The 17,003-nt window shown below is 44.7% G+C and overlaps 2 protein-coding genes across 4 annotated transcripts in view; one reads left to right on the plus strand and one right to left on the minus strand.

Moving 5' to 3' along the window:
• The window catches only part of pcnx2 (pecanex 2), a 78,437-nt gene extending 77,357 nt beyond the window's left edge, over positions 1-1,080 (minus strand). For both annotated transcript variants that reach the window (XM_061911647.1, XM_061911646.1), the window contains exon 1: positions 595-1,080. In XM_061911647.1, coding sequence (XP_061767631.1) covers positions 595-747 — 153 coding nt within the window. In that variant the 5' untranslated portion in view covers positions 748-1,080. The remainder of the gene's footprint in view (positions 1-594) is intronic.
• A 2,043-nt stretch (positions 1,081-3,123) lies between these two features.
• map3k21 (mitogen-activated protein kinase kinase kinase 21) overlaps positions 3,124-17,003 on the plus strand; it is a 52,433-nt gene continuing 38,553 nt past the window's right edge. Inside the window, exon 1 of one of the 2 annotated variants that reach the window (XM_061911648.1) lies at positions 3,124-5,452. In XM_061911648.1, coding sequence (XP_061767632.1) covers positions 4,705-5,452 — 748 coding nt within the window. In that variant the 5' untranslated portion in view covers positions 3,124-4,704. The remainder of the gene's footprint in view (positions 5,453-17,003) is intronic. The other variant, XM_061911650.1, reaches the window with a different exon arrangement.

Genomic DNA, 17,003 nt, shown 5'->3' on the forward strand with positions numbered 1-17,003 from the left:
TGTTTTTACCTAAATGCCATGTCCCGAGTAGTCCGTCTGCCTTCCTGGGAGAACGACCCCCATCGTGACATAAAATACTTCTTACCATTAATGCGACTTCTTCAACAGGTGCGGTAGGAAACGGATGGATGGATTTAAATGAATGAGAATGTTTTATATTATGCACGTTATTTTTAGCACTGTGATTACCAGCGAAATTATTCATAATTATCGCGTTAAGCAACGTCAGCTAAGATTTATCTGAGAGCCAGATGCAGTCATCAAAAGAACCACATCTGGCTCTAGAGCCATAGGTTCCCTACCCCTGATCTAGAGTATTATGATGCGTGTAGAAAATGCTAGTGTGTAACAGGCTACAGGGGAGTGTGTAGTACATCATGCACACACACACACACGCGTGGCAAGACTGCGGCAAATACACAATGAAGACGTGGTGTTGTGGCGAGGAGCCCCAGAAGACAAGTCCACGCAGGCAGTGGCGCGCATGTGCAGGTTCCTGACCAGAAGACACGTCCACGCATGCAGTGCATGTGCAGGTTCCTGACCAGAAGACATGTCCACGCGTGCAGTGCCGCGCATGTGCAGCTTACTCACCAGGTGGAGCGACAGAGGCAACATGAGCAGAAAGATCCACAGATAAAGATGACAGGAGTTGTTGAATTTGTTCTGCTCCGGGTCGTGGAACCATCCCCCGGTGAGAGACGCCCAGACCCCCTGACGCAGGGTCTGAGCCACCTGGGAGACCATCTCTGCCTCCCCGTCCTCCTCCTCCTCCTCCTCCTCCGCCTCCTCCTCCTCCCCGGTCACGTCGGCGGGACGAATGGTGGTGATGATGATGATGTTGATGATGATGCTACGCCATGTTAGCACCACGACTGCTGCGTGGATATTCCTGCCTCGTCAGGCGGATCCAAGCCCGGCGTCGCTTTACACAAGCACTGTATCACGGTATCATCCTCGTCCTCATCATCATCCTATGGATCTTCTTCCTGCTGGCTCTGCTCCCTCCTCTTCCTCACCGCCCTCCAGATTGCAGCGTCTTGTCCTCCTCTATTGTGTGCACTCCCGGCGATACTGAACATGTTGATATCGAACCGATACCACCTACTAGTATCGATACGTGTTGTTTTTTCCCCCCAACATCGTTGAATGGGTTCGACTTCAATCAGCTAATATGTGATGACGTCACAAAACGTATACATGCTAATATCTGCAAATGTGTGTCAATACAAGAATATTAGTGACTTAACAGAAGAGATCTCATCACCCTAGTATCGACCCAAATCCGATACTGCTCTTGTATCGATTCTATCCATATTTAGATGGATCTGCTCGCCCTTGGTGTGCACAATTATTCACAACAGACAAGCCGAGACTTTTGAACCCAAGAGCTACTTCTTGGGTACTGATTAATGCAAAGGGCTACCAGTTTGATACACACTTAAATAAATTGCAAGAAATAGCCAATTTGCTAAATTTACCTTTAATATATATATATATATATATATATATATATATATATGTATATATATATATATATATATATATATATATATAAGGGTATTTCCGTCGTACATTTTTTTTGCTTTGACGGAAGGTTTTTTGTAGAGAATAAATGATGAAAAAAAAAACACTTAATTGAACGGTTTAAAAGAGGAGAAAACAGGAAAAAAAAAGAAAATTAAATTTTGAAACATAGTTTATCTTCAATTTCGACTCTTTGAAATTAAAATCCATCCATCTATCCATTTTCTACCGCTTATTCCCTTTTGGGGAGCTACTTCTTGGGTACTAATTAATGCGAAGGGCTACCAGATTGATACACACTTAAATAAATTGCCAGAAATAGCCAATTTGCGCAAAGTTATCTTTAATAAATACATTTATATATATATATATATATATATATATGTATATATATATATATATATATATATATATAATATATATATATATATATATATATATATATAAATGGGTATTTCTGTCTGTCTTTCCGTCGTACATTTTTTTTCCTTTTATGGAAGGTTTTTTTGTAGAGAATAAATGATGAAAAAAAAACACTTAATTGAACGGTTTAAAAGAGGAGAAAACAGGAAAAAAATGAAAATTAAATTTTGAAACTTAGTTTATCTTCATTTTCGACTCTTTAAAATTCAAAATTCAACCAGAAAAATTAAGAGAAAAAGTAGCAAATTTGAATCTTTTTGAAAACATTTAAAAAAGAATTGATGGAACATCATTAGTAATTTTTCCTGATTAAGATTAATTTTAGAAATGTGATGACATGTTTTAAATAGGCTAAAATCCAATCTGCAGTTTTAAAGAATATATAACAAATTGGACCAAGCTATATTTCTAACAAAGACAAATCATTATTTCGTCTAGATTTTCCAGAGCAAAAATTTTAAAATAAATTTCAAAGACTTTGAAATAAGATTTAAATTTGATTCTACAGATTTTCCAGAATAATTTTTTTGAATTTTAATCATAAATTTGAAGAAATATTTCACAAATGTTCTTTGTCGAAAAAACAGAAGCTAAAATTAAGAATTAAATTAAAATGTATTTGTTATTCTTTACAATAAAAAAAAAAATATTTTAACATTGATTTAAATTGTCAGGAAAGAAGAGGAAAAAAATTAAAATGTAAAAAGGTATATGTGTTTAAAAATCCTATAATAATTTTTAAGGTTGTATTTTTTCTCTAAAATTGTCTTTCTGAAAGTTATAAGAAGCAAAGTAAAAAAATAAATGAGTTTATTTAAACAAGTGAAGACCAAGTCTTTAAAATAGTTTCTTGGATTTTCAAATTCTATTTGAGTTTTGTCTCTCTTAGAATTAAAAATGTCGAGCAAAGCGAGACCAGCTTGCTAGTAAATAAATACAATTTAAAAAATAGAGGCAGCTCACTGGTAAGTGCTGTTATTTGAGCTATTTTTAGAACAGGCCAGCGGGCGACCTGGTGCCCGCGGGCACCGCGTTGGTGACCCCTGTTGTAAATATCGCGTGATTTCTTATCCCTAAATTGGGCGCGCTCTCGCTCACATTCCAACGGCGGCTCCTCCCCCTCCCCTGCTGGTGAGTGGGTCACGTGTCACAGGGCGGACCAATCAGAGGGCGGCGCGGAGCAGCAGCGCGTCCCCGGGAGGTGTCAATGCAGCCAGCGGCTTCCAGGCTCACTCCGGCAGCGGCCGCCCTACAACCTCCAGCAGCCTCCGCGTGTTTGGATGAAATTTGGCGGAGACACACTTTTTAATCCCGGACATGTTTGACGGCACGTTGAGGGTCCCACCGCCGGCTTCAGCGCACATTGGAGCCGAGACAACAACTTTGTCCAACTTTGGCTGCTAACTGAAGCTAAGTGATGCTAACTGAAGCTAAGTAGTGCTAACTGATGCTAAGCAATGCTAACTGAAGCTAACTAATGCTAACTGATGCTAACCCCGCCAGCCGCACGTCCAAAGTGCCGTGAGAAAGTCGTCCTGACGCCGCCAACTGAAAGAAGCGCCGCTTTTGTCCGCCGGACTGCGGTGGAGCGCCGTTAAAAGTGGACTTTCAAAGAGGGAAAAGGCTGCTGGAAGTAGACTGAGCAGGTGCACCTTCCTCCCCGCGGCACCTGCTGCTCCTCGCTGCGATAGCATCGGAGAAGTCCAGACTTTACTTTTGCACCTTTTGCCCTCCAAGGGTCGTTTTTAACACTTTAGAGCAGACGGGGAGAGTTAGTAACTTTTTTCGGCTGCAGCTTTATCCTCCCCCGGGCGAGCTGATAGACTTCCAGCCCTTCTGGACGCTCCCCCACTCGCACAGGGACTTTGGCCAGGTAGGGACTCCCCTTTCAAAGGCGACTTTGGCCAGGTAGGGACTCCCCTTTCAAAGCAGACTTTGGCCAGGTAGGGACTCCCCTTTCAAAGCCGACTTTGGCCAGGTAGGGACTCCCCTTCCAAAGCCGACTTTGGCCAGGTAGGGACTCCCCTTTCAAAGCCGACTTTGGCCAGGTAGGGACTCCCCTTTCAAAGCCGACTTTGGCCAGGTAGGGACTCCCATTTCAAAAGAGACTTAAGTCGGACAGGGACTCCCCTATCAAAGCAGACTTAGGTCGGGCAACGACTCCCCTTTCAAAGCAGACTTAGGTCGGGCAAGGACTCCCCTTTCAAAGCCGACTTTGGCCAGGTAGGGACTCCCCTTTCAAAGCAGACTTGGGTCGGGCAGGGACTCCCCTTTCAAAGCAGACTTTGGCCAGGTAGGGACTCCCCTTTCAAAGCCGACTTTGGCCAGGTAGGGACTCCACTTTCAAAGCACACTTAGGTCGGGCAGGGACTACCCTTTCAAAGCAGACTTAGGTCGGGCAAGGACTCCCCTTTCAAAGCCGACTTTGGCCAGGTAGGGACTCCCCTTTCAAAGCCGACTTTGGCCAGGTAGGGACTCCCCTTTCAAAGCAGACTTTGGCCAGGTAGGGACTCCCCTTTCAAAGCAGACTTTGGCCAGGTAGGGACTCCCGTTTCAAAGCCGACTTTGGCCAGGTAGGGACTCCCGTTTCAAAGCCGACTTTGGCCAGGTAGGGACTCCCCTTTCAAAGCCGACTTTGGCCAGGTAGGGACTCCCCTTTATAAGCCAACATCTGATACAACAACATGCCTTTTCTAAAAGTCACTTTTTGGCTTTTGTGATTGAACCCTATGCTGTCATTACGGCCACCGAGCAATGGATGTCTCGCAGGCCGCTTTCCCAAACGGTGAAGGGCGGCCGGGCGGGGAGCATGCCTGGACGGATTGTCACTCGGCGCCGCTGTGCCCTACTCGCTCCCTGTGGACGGCCGCCTACGACTACGAGGCCAGCGGCGAGGACGAGCTCAGTCTGCGCACCGGGGACGTGGTGGAGGTCCTGTCCAAGGACGCCGCCATCTCCGGGGACGAGGGCTGGTGGACGGGGAAGATCAACCACCGGGTCGGCATCTTCCCCTCCAACTACGTCACATTCCAGCCGGCCATTTACCGCCTGCCCGTCGCCAGCGTGCGCGAGCGCATCCCCAGCTCGCCCGTCCAGATCCCCTTCAGCGAGCTGGTGCTGGAGGAGATCATCGGCGTCGGGGGCTTCGGCAAAGTCTACCGGGGCACATGGAAGGAGCAGGAGGTGGCCGTGAAGGCGGCCCGGCAGGACCCGGACGAGGACATCATGGCCACGGCAGCCAGTGTCAAGCAGGAGGCCAAACTCTTCTCCATGCTGCAGCACCCCAACATCATCAAGCTGGAGGGCGTGTGCTTGGAGGAGCCCAACCTGTGCCTGGTCATGGAGTACGCCCGAGGGGGCACGCTGAACCGGGTGTTGACCGGCAGGCGGATCCCCCCGCACATCCTGGTCAACTGGGCCGTGCAGATTGCCCGGGGGATGCACTACCTGCACGAGGAGGCCGTGGTGCGCCTCATCCACCGCGACCTCAAGTCCAGCAACAGTAAGACGAGTCTTTGGCAACACTTCTAGAGTATTGTTTGCTGCTCCTGTGACACGAATAACACCTGCTGATCATTCACAGATATTGTGTTGGTGTAAAAGTGTACTTTGGTACAACATTGTGAGGATGTGAAGTCAAGAAAGTTTGCACAGCTGTGAATAGGCAACGCTGTTCCTTCACACACACAAACACACACACACACACACACACACACACACACACACACACACACACACAGACTGCAAGTTAAAATGTTGTTCAAACAAAGGCAGTGATTTGACAAACATAAACAAGCAGGCTGCTGACACATGAGCGTGTGTGTGTGTGTGTGTGTGTGTGTGTGTGTGCTCCAGCACAAGTCAAGAAAGAAAGGACCAACTTGGTTGGTTGCAGTTTTCCTCCTAATAGTATTTTTTTTGTCTAATGTTTGAGCACGTGCAGCCTTTTGGTGCGTGTCACTTAGGGCTGGGCGATATTGGCTTTTATTAATATCGCAATATTTTTATACCATATCGCGATATACGATACATATTACGATATTTTGCCTTGGCCTTGAATGAACACTTGATGCATATAATCGCAGCAGTATGATGATTATATGTGTGTACTGTACATTAATACATTCTTCTTCATACTGCATTAATATATGCTACTTTTAAACTTTCATGCAGAGAGGGAAACCACGACTAATTCCATCCATCTTCTTCCGCTTATCCGAGGTCAGGTCGCGGGGGCAACAGCCTAAGCAGGGAAACCCAGACTTCCCTTTCCCCAGCCACTTCGTCCAGCTCTTCCCGGGGGATCCTGAGGCGTTCCCAGGCCAGCCGGGAGACATAGTCTTCCCAATGTGTCCTGGGTCTTCCCCGTGGCCTCCTACCGATTGGACGTGCCCTAAACACCTCCCTAGGGAGGCGTTCGGGTGGCATCCTGACCAGATGCCCGAACCACCTCATCTGGCTCCTCTCGATGTGGAGGAGCAGCGGCTTTACTTTGAGCTCCTCACGGATGGCAGAGCTTCTCACCCTATCTCTAAGGGAGAGCCCCGCCACACGGCGGAGGAAACTCATTTGGGCCGCTTGTACCCGTGATCTTATCCTTTCGGTCATGACCCAAAGCTCATGACCATAGGTGAGGGTGGGAACGTAGATCGACCGGTAAATTGAGAGCTTTGCCTTCCGGCTCAGCTCCTTCTTCACCACAACGAATCGGTACAACATCCGCATTACTGAAGACGCCGCACCGATCCGCCTGTCGATCTCACGATCCACTCTTCCCTCACTCGTGAACAAGACTCCTAGGTACTTGAACTCCTCCACTTGGGGCAGGGTCTCCTCCCCAACCCGAAGATGGCATCCCAACCTTTTCCGGGCGAGAACCATGGACTCGGACTTGGAGGTGCTGATTCTCATTCCGGTCGCTTCACACTCGGCTGCAAACCGATCCAGTGAGAGCTGAAGATCCCGGTCAGATGAAGCCATCAGGACCACATCATCTGCAAAAAGCAGACTAATTCAATTGACCAAAAGTGTATTTATTAAAGTTATTAAGCAATGGCACAACCATTCAAGTCATTTCCAAAACATAAAGTGCAACATTGTCAAAGACATTTTAAGTGTCAAATAAAAATGAGCTGCATAATAGGAAATCAAATAGTATTCGTCCTTCACTATGTGGTAGGTTACGATGAACGTTATGAAATTGTCTTCATTCTCTAGCGAGTGACTTTTCAAATGATGCTAAATATTAGCAGTAATGCTACTTTTTATAGCAACGCTTTTGCCCCACACGGTTGTCTGCTCGACATATTCCCACTTGAAGCCGAACCACCGCCAGACGATGGCCCCCCCTGCTGTTTTTATTGGGAATTAAGTCTTCCTTCATTTGTTACCAGATCCGCACCTTCTTTCTCTCGTATTCCCACTCGTACGGCTGCGTTAGCTAACATAGCCCAGTCTGCTACCTCTCTGTTGGGCGAGGGCGTATACGAATGTGACGTATGTAAAAATGTGCGTCTACTTGTCTGCTAGGAGAGACAGGAAAGAGTGAGAAGAGCCTGAAGTGTAATGCCCGCAGCTAAAAGCAACTGCGTGAGAACGTATACTCGAATATTACGATATAGTCATTTTCTATATCGCACAGAGACAAATTCGCGATATATGTATATATCGATATATCGCCCAGCCCTACGTGCGCCCTTTTGGTGCGTGTCACTTCAATTCATACGCAGTCATTTTCCACCTTGTTTTTTGTTTGTGAGAGCAAGTTGACCAAAGCAGTTGTGTCCAAACTAATGAATGAATGACATTGATCTGAACTACAGTAAGATCGCGTACGAGCGTCGTGGGAAGTGCACCTAAATATGTAACCTCCAAACATCGATCTCACTTACTGTTTATACGACTGCTTCACACAGTCTTTGCGCACTCTTTGCATTGCAGATCAAGATTTGTCATAAAAACTACTACTGTACCACCTGGTCGTAGTTCCAAAGCCTCTGCGGTTGCCAACGGTAGTTAGTGACGAAGGAAGCTAACAAGCTAATGTCAACTAGCATTAGGGTGGCTCATCAAGTTAGCCCAACAGTAAACACTGTTCCAGGTGTTTTTGTCAGGGAATTGCAAAACACATGCTGGAACCCGGTGTTTGTAGAACTTGGAACGGTTGGTGTCAGTTTTGTAAGAGACATGTGGTGATTGCACAGAAGCATAAAACAAGTTAGCGTGATTTCACACCAGCAACTTCTGTTCCCTTTAGATCAGATTGTAAACACACTTGATCTGGGGCAACTTGGAGAAAAGTCTACTCCCAAGTGGGCCGGACTGGTAAAATCCCCGCCCAATAACATAAAAATAAAGACACCTTCAGATTGTTTTCTGTGTTTAGAAACAGAAGAAGCACATTCTGAAAATGTAGAAATCATAATGTTGTTGTTTTATTACACTTACATGTTTTATTACACTTACTTGTGGGGCGGTATAGCTCGGTTGGTAGAGTGGCCGTGCCAGCAATTTGAGGGTTGCAGGTTCGATTCCCGCTTCCGCCATCCTAGTCACTGCCGTTGTGTCCTTGGGCAAGACCCTTTACCCACGTGCTCCCAGTGCCACCCACACTGGTTTAAATGTAACTTAGATATTGGGTTTCACTATGTAAAAGCGCTTTGAGTCACTAGAGAAAAGCGCTATATAAATATAATTCACTTCACACTTCACTACACTTACACTTACATGTTTTATTACACTTACATGTTGCGGTTAATAGTATTCTATCTGTATTTAAAAGTGAGGCTTTTTATGTGTTTCTTTAACTGTTTAGATAGATAGACGGGGACGGCATGGCGCAGCCCGAGGGTCCCTGGTTCAATCCCCACCTAGTACCAACCTCGTCACGTCCGTTGTGTCCTTGAGCATGACACTTCACCCTTGCTCCTGATGGGGGCTGGTTGGCGCCTTGCATGGCAGCTCCCTCCATCAGTGTGTGAATGTGTGTGTGAATGGATAAATGTGGAAGTAGTGTCAAAGCGCTTTGAGTACTTTGAAGGTAGAAAAGCGCTATACAAGTACAACCCATTTATCATTTAGGGGGCTATATAGAGACATTTGTGATTTGGGGCTATATAAATAAACATTGATTGATTGATTGATTGATCATTTATTTATCATTTATTTGTCCTTATTTATATTTTCTGAATGAATGATGTGATAATGTTCATCAGTCAACTCAATGTTGTTCATTTTCAATCTATCAAGATAAAAAAATATCAAAATCCAATGACAATGCGCAATGTATGTACAGTCTTTCCCACACATTCATTTATTTGTGGCGGCCCGCCATGAAAGAATTACGGCCGCCACAAAGAAAAAAAAAAATATATATATTTTTATATTTTTTTCCGGCTTTTGACTTGGTCGACCGCTCATAAAAGCAATGGGACTCTTTCTGGGAATGGAGCTTGTAGTTACATATTATATAAATATGTAAATATTATATAAATATGTACATAAGGTGTTGTAATTATATTCCAACTCCGCGTTCTTCTTGGTCATCGCCGCCGCCCCGGCCTCACCCCGAATATATATATGTATGTACAAACCCCATTTCCATATGAGTTGGGAAATTGTGTTAGATGTAAATATAAACAGAATACAATGATTTGCAAATCCTTTTCAACCCATATTCAGTTGAATATGCTACAAAGACAACATATTTGATGTTCAAACTGATAAACATTTTTTTTTTTGCAAATAATCATTAACTTTAGAATTTGAAGCCAGCAACACGTGACAAAGAAGTTGGGAAAGGTGGCAATGAATACTGATAAAGTTGAGGAATGCTCATCAAACACTTATTTGAAACATCCAACAGGTGTGCAGGCTAATTGGGAACAGGTGGGTGCCATGATTGGGTATAAAAACAGCTTCCCAAAAAATGCTCAGTCTTTCACAAGATAGGATGGGGTGAGGTACATCCCTTGGTCCACAACTGCGTGAGCAAATAGTCAAACAGTTTAAGAACAACATTTCTCAAAGTGCAATTGCAAGAAATTTAGGGATCTCAACATCTATGGTCCATAATATCATCAAAAGGTTCAGAGAATCTGGAGAAATCACTCCACGTAAGCGGCATGGCCGGAAACCAACATTGAATGACCGTGACCTTCAATCCCTCAGACTGCACTGTATCAAAAACCGACATCAATCTCTAAAGAATATCACCACATGGGCTCAGGAACACTTCAGAAAACCACTGTCACTAAATACAGTTAGTCGCTACATCTGTAAGTGAAATTAAAGCGGCGGCGGCGATGACCAAGAAGAACGCGGAGTTGGAATATAACTACAACACTTTATGGTCATATTTATATAATATTTACATATTTATATAATATGTAACTACAAGCTCCATTCCCAGACAGAGTCCCATTGCTTTTAGAGTCAAAAGCCGGAAAAAAATAAATAAAAAATGTTAAATTTCTTTTGTTGTTGTTGTTGTGGCGGCCATAATTCTTACGTGGCGGGCCGCCACAAATAAATGAATGTGTGGGAAACCCTGGGATAATTACAGGTATAGATAAGGGTATCGTATTGATCAAATCTCAAGTATTTACAACTTTAATTATCACGCTTATAAATTTGTGATGATGTTCTGGTGGAATGAAATTGATCTGGGTGGCCAGCGTTCTCATTGCATGTACATCAGATTTATATCACATACCAAAGAGGCCCGGGTGGGATATGAAACATGAACACACCTGATACAGGTGGTATGTTGGTGAAATGGTAATTAATATGCTGTGTGAAGAAGGCCTGAGACGTTTCATCGTGCCTCACAACACACTGCTCCTTCTATACTTGGATTTCATGCTCCCTTCACTACTCACTTTTTATTTGAATACATTTTTAGGTGCTTAAGTTCAAACCAATTTAAAAAAATTAAAGCTTTGCCATTTAAACAGATCCAACACTAAGACTAAATCAGTGAAGCGTAAGAAACATCAAACATACAACATAGTGGTTTAGTTATTTAAAGAAGGGTAACTTGCTCAAAGGATTTCACTTTGTGTGTAAGTAATTTTTGAACACCATACTGATAACATTTCTCTCGAGTGACTCTTGCTGGAGTCAAATATATGACTACTCAGCGCTTTGTGTTCATTACCGGCCAGACGGGTGGGGGGTTGAGGGGGAGAGAGAGAGAGAGAGAGAGAGAGTTTCAAGGCTTTGGAGAAGATAAACAAACTGCATCACCCCCACTAGCAGAAGTGCTCCTGCTAACAGTGGTCCATGTGGTGCTGCTGCTGCTAACACCGGTCAATGTGTCGCAGCTGCTAACACCACACCGGTCCATGTGTCGGTGCTGCTAACACCACACCGGTCCTTGTGTCGGTGCTGCTAACACCACACCGGTCCATGTGTCGGTGCAGCTAACACCACACCGGTCCATGTGTCGGTGCTAACACCACACCGCTCCATGTGTCGGTGCTACTAACACCGCTCCATGTGTCGGTGCTACTAACACCGCTCCATGTGTCGCTGCTGCTAACACCGCTCCATGTGTCAATGCAGGGACGGCGTGGCGCAGTGGGAGAGTGGCCGTGCGCAACCCGAGGGTCACTGGTTCAAATCCCACCTAGAACCAACATCGTCACGTCCGTTGTGTCCTGAGCAAGACACTTCACCCTTGCTCCTGATAGGTGCTGGTTGGCGCCTTGCATGGCAGCTCCCTCCATCAGTGTGTGAATGTGTGTGTGAATGGGTAAATGTGCAAGTAGTGTCAAAGCGCTTTGAGTACCTTGAAGGTAGAAAAGCGCTATACAAGTACAATCCATTTATTTATTTATTTTAATGCTACTAACACCGCTCCATGTGTCGGTGCTGCTAACACCGCTCCATGTGTCGGTGCTACTAACACCGCTTCATGTGTCAGTGCTGCTAACACCGCTCCATGTGTCGGTGCTACTAACACCGCTTCATGTGTCGGTGCTACTAACACCGCTCCATGTGTCGGTGCTGCTAACAGCGGTCCATGTGTCTGTGCTATTAACACCGCTCCATGTGTCGGTGCTGCTAACAGTGGTCCATGTGTCGGTGCTGCTAACACCGCTTCATGTGTCAGTGCTACTAACACCGCTCCATGTGTCGGTGCTGCTAACAGCGGTCCATGTGTCTGTGCTATTAACACCGCTCCATGTGTCGGTGCTGCTAACAGTGGTCCATGTGTCGGTGCTGCTAACACCGCTCCATGTGTCGGTGCTGCTAACAGTGGTCCATGTGTCTGTGCTACTAACAGCGGTCCTTGTGTCGGTGCTGCTAACACCACACCGGTCCATGTGTCGGTGCTGCTAACAGCGGTCCATGTGTCAGTGCTGCTAACACCACACCGGTCCATGTGTCGGTGCTGCTAACACCATACTGGACCATGTGTCGGTGCTACTAACACCGCTCCATGTGTCGGTGCTGCTAACACCGCTCCATGTATCTGTGCTGCTAACACCACAGCGGTCCATGTGTCGGTGCTACTAACAGCGGTCCATGTGTTGGTGCTACTAACAATGGTCCATGTGTCGGTGCTGCTAACAGCGGTCCATGTGTCAGTGCTGCTAACACCACAGCGGTCCATGTGTCGGTGCTACTAACAGTGGTCCATGTGTCAGTGCTGCTAACACCACAGCGGTCCATGTGTCGGTGCTACTAACAGTGGTCCATGTGTCGGTGCTGCTAACACCACACCGGTCCATGTGTCGGTGCTGCTAACACCACACCGGTCCATGTGTCGGTGCTACTAACACCACACCGGTCCATGTGTCGGTGCTACTAACAGTGGTCCATGTATCAGTGCTGCTAACACCACAGCGCTCCATGTGTCGGTGCTGCTAACACCACAGCGCTCCATGTGTCGGTGCTGCTAACACCACAGCGCTCCATGTGTCGGTGCTACTAACACCACAGCGCTCCATGTGTCGGTGCTACTAACACCACAGCGCTCCATGTATCAGTGCTGCTAACACCACAGCGCTCCATGTGTCGGTGCTACTAACACCACAGCGCTCCATGTGTCGGTGCTGCTAACAGTGGTCCTTGTGTCGGTGCTGCTAACACCACACCGGTCCATGTGTCGGTGCTGCTAACAGTGGTCCATGTTTCGGTGCTGCCACTTCACTGCAAGCTGATGTCTTTAAACAGCTGCAGCAGCATGTGGATGTAGAAAGTCAACACAAAGTAACACATTTACATTTGTGACTTTATTTTCTCCGTCTTGGAACTCAGTATTTGTTTACACCCACTTGTGCTTCCTGCTGTCTTCATATGGGAGACTTGCTGTATATCTCTCTTCATACCCGACTTGCCTTATATCTCTCTTCATACCTGATTTTGTTTATATATGTCTTCATACGTGAGTGAATGAGTTAGTGGAAGCCGAGCAGAGGCTTCATAAAGACTTTCTCCTCCTCAAAAATGGCACCCTGCAGTGTTTACCCCAGCAAAAAATAATGCCACTTGTAGGGCTGTACAATATACCGCTTCTAGTATAGTACCACAATACTAATGAATCATATTCAGTACTCTACCACCTCTAAAAAGTACTGTCTCCCCACCCCTCTTTCCCCAAAGTACAGGAGCACCTCGTCGATACTACTATGACTACATCAATATTTTTTATCGTCACCAAATATTTTTACCTTTTTTTTTTTTTTAATAATATGTTTGTAAAGTCAGTAGATATGTCCCTGGACACATAGAACATATTAAAGGCCTACTGAAATGAGATGTTCTTATTTAAACGGGGATAGCAGGTCCATTCTATGTGTCATACTTGATCATTTCGCGATATTGCCATATTTTTGCTGAAAAGGTTTAGTAGAGAACATCGACGATAAAGTTCGCAACTTTTGGTGCTGATAAAAAAGCCTTGCCTGTACCGGAAGTAGCAGACGATGTGCGCGTGACGTCACGGGTTGTGGAGCTCCTCACATCTGAACATTGTTTACAATCATGGCCACCAGCAGCGAGAGCAATTCAGGCCAAGAAAGTTATGATTTCCCCATTAATTTGAGTTAGAATGAAAGATTTGTAAATGAGGAAAGTGAGAGTAAAGGACTAGGAAAAAAAACACTATACAGTGGGAGCTATTCAGATGTTATTAGACAAATTTACTAGGATAATTCTGGAAAATCCCTTATCTGCTTATTGTGTTACTAGTGTTTTATTGAGATTATATGGTCGTACCTGTACAACCTGAAGGTCGACCCCGCACCTTTCCTTAGCACCAGGTGGTGGCGATGCCCATCTCTGCCCTTCGCAAGGGACCCTCTTCGAAACACGATCTTTCGAAATGTCCGCTGCATAATACACTGTACTTTGTGTGTGTGGTCCAAGCCAACCGTGTTCGCTTGACCGATCTGTTCCATAGTAAAGCTTCACCGTCATCTTTCGGGAATGTAAACAATGAAACACCGGCTCTGTTTGTGTTGCTAAAGGCGGCCGCAATACACCTCTTCCCACTTACAGCTTTCTTCTTTGACGTCTCCATTATTCATTGAACAAATTGCAAAAGATTCAACAACACAGATGTCCATAATACTGTGGAATTAAGCGATGAAAACAGATGACTTATAGCTGGGAACGGTGCTGGAACAAAATGTCCTCTACAATGCGTGACGTCACCCGCACGCGTCATCATACCGCAACGTTTTAGCATGATACTTCCGGGCGAAATTTAAAATTGCAATTCAGACAGCGTGGTCGGTAGTAGTGGGTTTCAGTAGGCCTTTAAAACAGAAAATAAGCAGATATTAACAGTAAATGTAGAAGTAGATTAAAAATAGTTTTTTACAACTTGTCCATAATGTGTATAAAATAAGTGTATAAATGACACAATATGTTACTGCATACAACAGCAGACTAATTAGGAGTCTGTTTGTTAAAAAGACAAGTTGTCTAGTATGTTCATTTTATTTAAGGACTAAATGACAAGAATAAACATGTGCACTAAGATTTTTTTTGTTACAATAATGACATTTATTGTGGTGTATCAAGGTATTGAAATACATGTTGTCGATGTTGGTAGTGGTACCAGATTATTGGTATGGAGACAAGCCTGCACTTGAGAAGTTGTCACATCCTTTGTTGGTCTGGATAAATTCAAAAGAAGAAAGTTAATGTTTTAGCGAAGTTTCTGCTGAAGTCGTAAATGTTTCCCTGCAGCATCCTAGTGTGTGCTTGTACTGCACTATTTGACCAATCATTAGCAATATGTTGAAGTCAGTGAGATCTGCCCAATCTTGCCTTTGTGTTTTTGGAGCTAATCTGTAAAATCCCGGTCCACGGGGAGGAATGTTGCTAATGAGGGATAAAAGCTTAACATAGGTTTGCACAATGGAGCGGTCAAGCAGCGGTTGCTAGGCTACTGCGGCCAGAAGAATGGCGAGGACTCGGAGGGTCCCAAAGCCCTGGTTTTGTTTTGTTCCGTTCATATTTAATCTCCCAGAGAGCAGCGCTACTCTTTTATTGCAGCAAAGTGAGGGGGTTACCCTGCTTCTTTCTCTCCATCCTCCCCCATCTTTGCTTTTAAACACACTTTCACTTCATTGGGAATCACACGCCTCCTCCTTTAACTTGCTAACACTCATTGTTGGTTAAAGTGCAGTAAGTCAGGCTGCTGATGTTCACACAAATATATCTACTTATCTTGCCTTAGCCTTCTACCGCTAACAACATGGACTTACATACAAACCCCGTTTCCATATGAGTTGGGAAATTGTGTTAGATGTAAACGGAATACAATGATTTGCAAATCCTTTTCAACCCATAGTCAATTGAATGCACTACAAAGACAAGATATTTGATGTTCAAACTCATAAACATAGTATTTTTTTTGCAAATAATTTACTTTGAATTTCATGGCTGCAACACGTGCCAAAGTAGTTGGGAAAGGGCATGTTCACCACTGTGTTACATCACATTTTCTTTTAACAACACTCAATAAACTTTTGGGAACTGAGGAAACTAATTGTTGAAACTTTGAAAGTGGAATTCTTTCCCATTCTTGTTTTATGTAGAGCTTCAGTCGTTCAACAGTCCGGGGTCTCCGCTGTCGTATTTTACGCCTCATAATACGCCACACATTTTTGATGGGAGACATATCTGGACTGCAGGGGGGCCAGGAAAGTACCCGCACTTTTTTACTAGGAAGCCACGCTGTTGTAACACGTGGCATGGCATTGTTTTGCTGAAATAAGCAGGGCGTTCATGATAACGTTGCTTGGATGACAACATATGTTGCTCCAAAACCTGTATGGACCATTCAGCATTAATGGTGCCTTCACAGATGTGTAAGTTACCCATGCATTGAGCACTAATACACCCACATACCATCACAGATGCTGGCTTTTGAACTTTGCGCCTATAACAATCCGGATGGTTATTTTCCTCTTTGTTCCGGAGGACACCACGTCCACAGTTTCCAAATATAATTTGAAATGTGGACTCGTCAGACCACAGAACACTTTTCCATTTTGCATCAGTCAATCTTAGATGAGCTGGGGCCCAGCGAAGCCGGCGGCGTTCCTGGGTGTTGTTGATAAATAGGTTTGGTTTTGCATAAGAGAGTTTTAACTTGCACTCACAGATGTAGCGACCAACTGTAGTTACTGACAGTGGTTTTTTGAAGTGTTCCTGAGACCATGTAGTGATATCTTTTACACACTGATGTCGGTTGTTGATGCGGTACCGCCTGAGGGGTCAAAGGTCCGTAAAATCATCCCTTATGTGCAGTGATTTCTCCAGATTCTCTGAACCTTTTGATGATTTTACGGACCATAGGTGGTAAAATCCCTAAATTCCTTGCAATAGCTCGTTGAGAAATGTTGTTTAAAAATTGTTTGACAATTTGCTTACAAATTGGTGACCCTCGCCCCATCCTAGTTTGTGAATTACTTAGCATTTCATGGAAGCTGCTTTTATACCCAATCACGGCATCCACCTGTTCCCAATCAGCCTGCTCACATGTGGGATGTTCCAAATAAGTGTTTGATGAGCATTCCTCAACTTTATCA

Source organism: Nerophis ophidion, linkage group LG09 (assembly GCF_033978795.1).
Source record: "Nerophis ophidion isolate RoL-2023_Sa linkage group LG09, RoL_Noph_v1.0, whole genome shotgun sequence".
In the NCBI taxonomy this organism is placed as follows: Eukaryota; Metazoa; Chordata; class Actinopteri; order Syngnathiformes; family Syngnathidae; genus Nerophis; species Nerophis ophidion.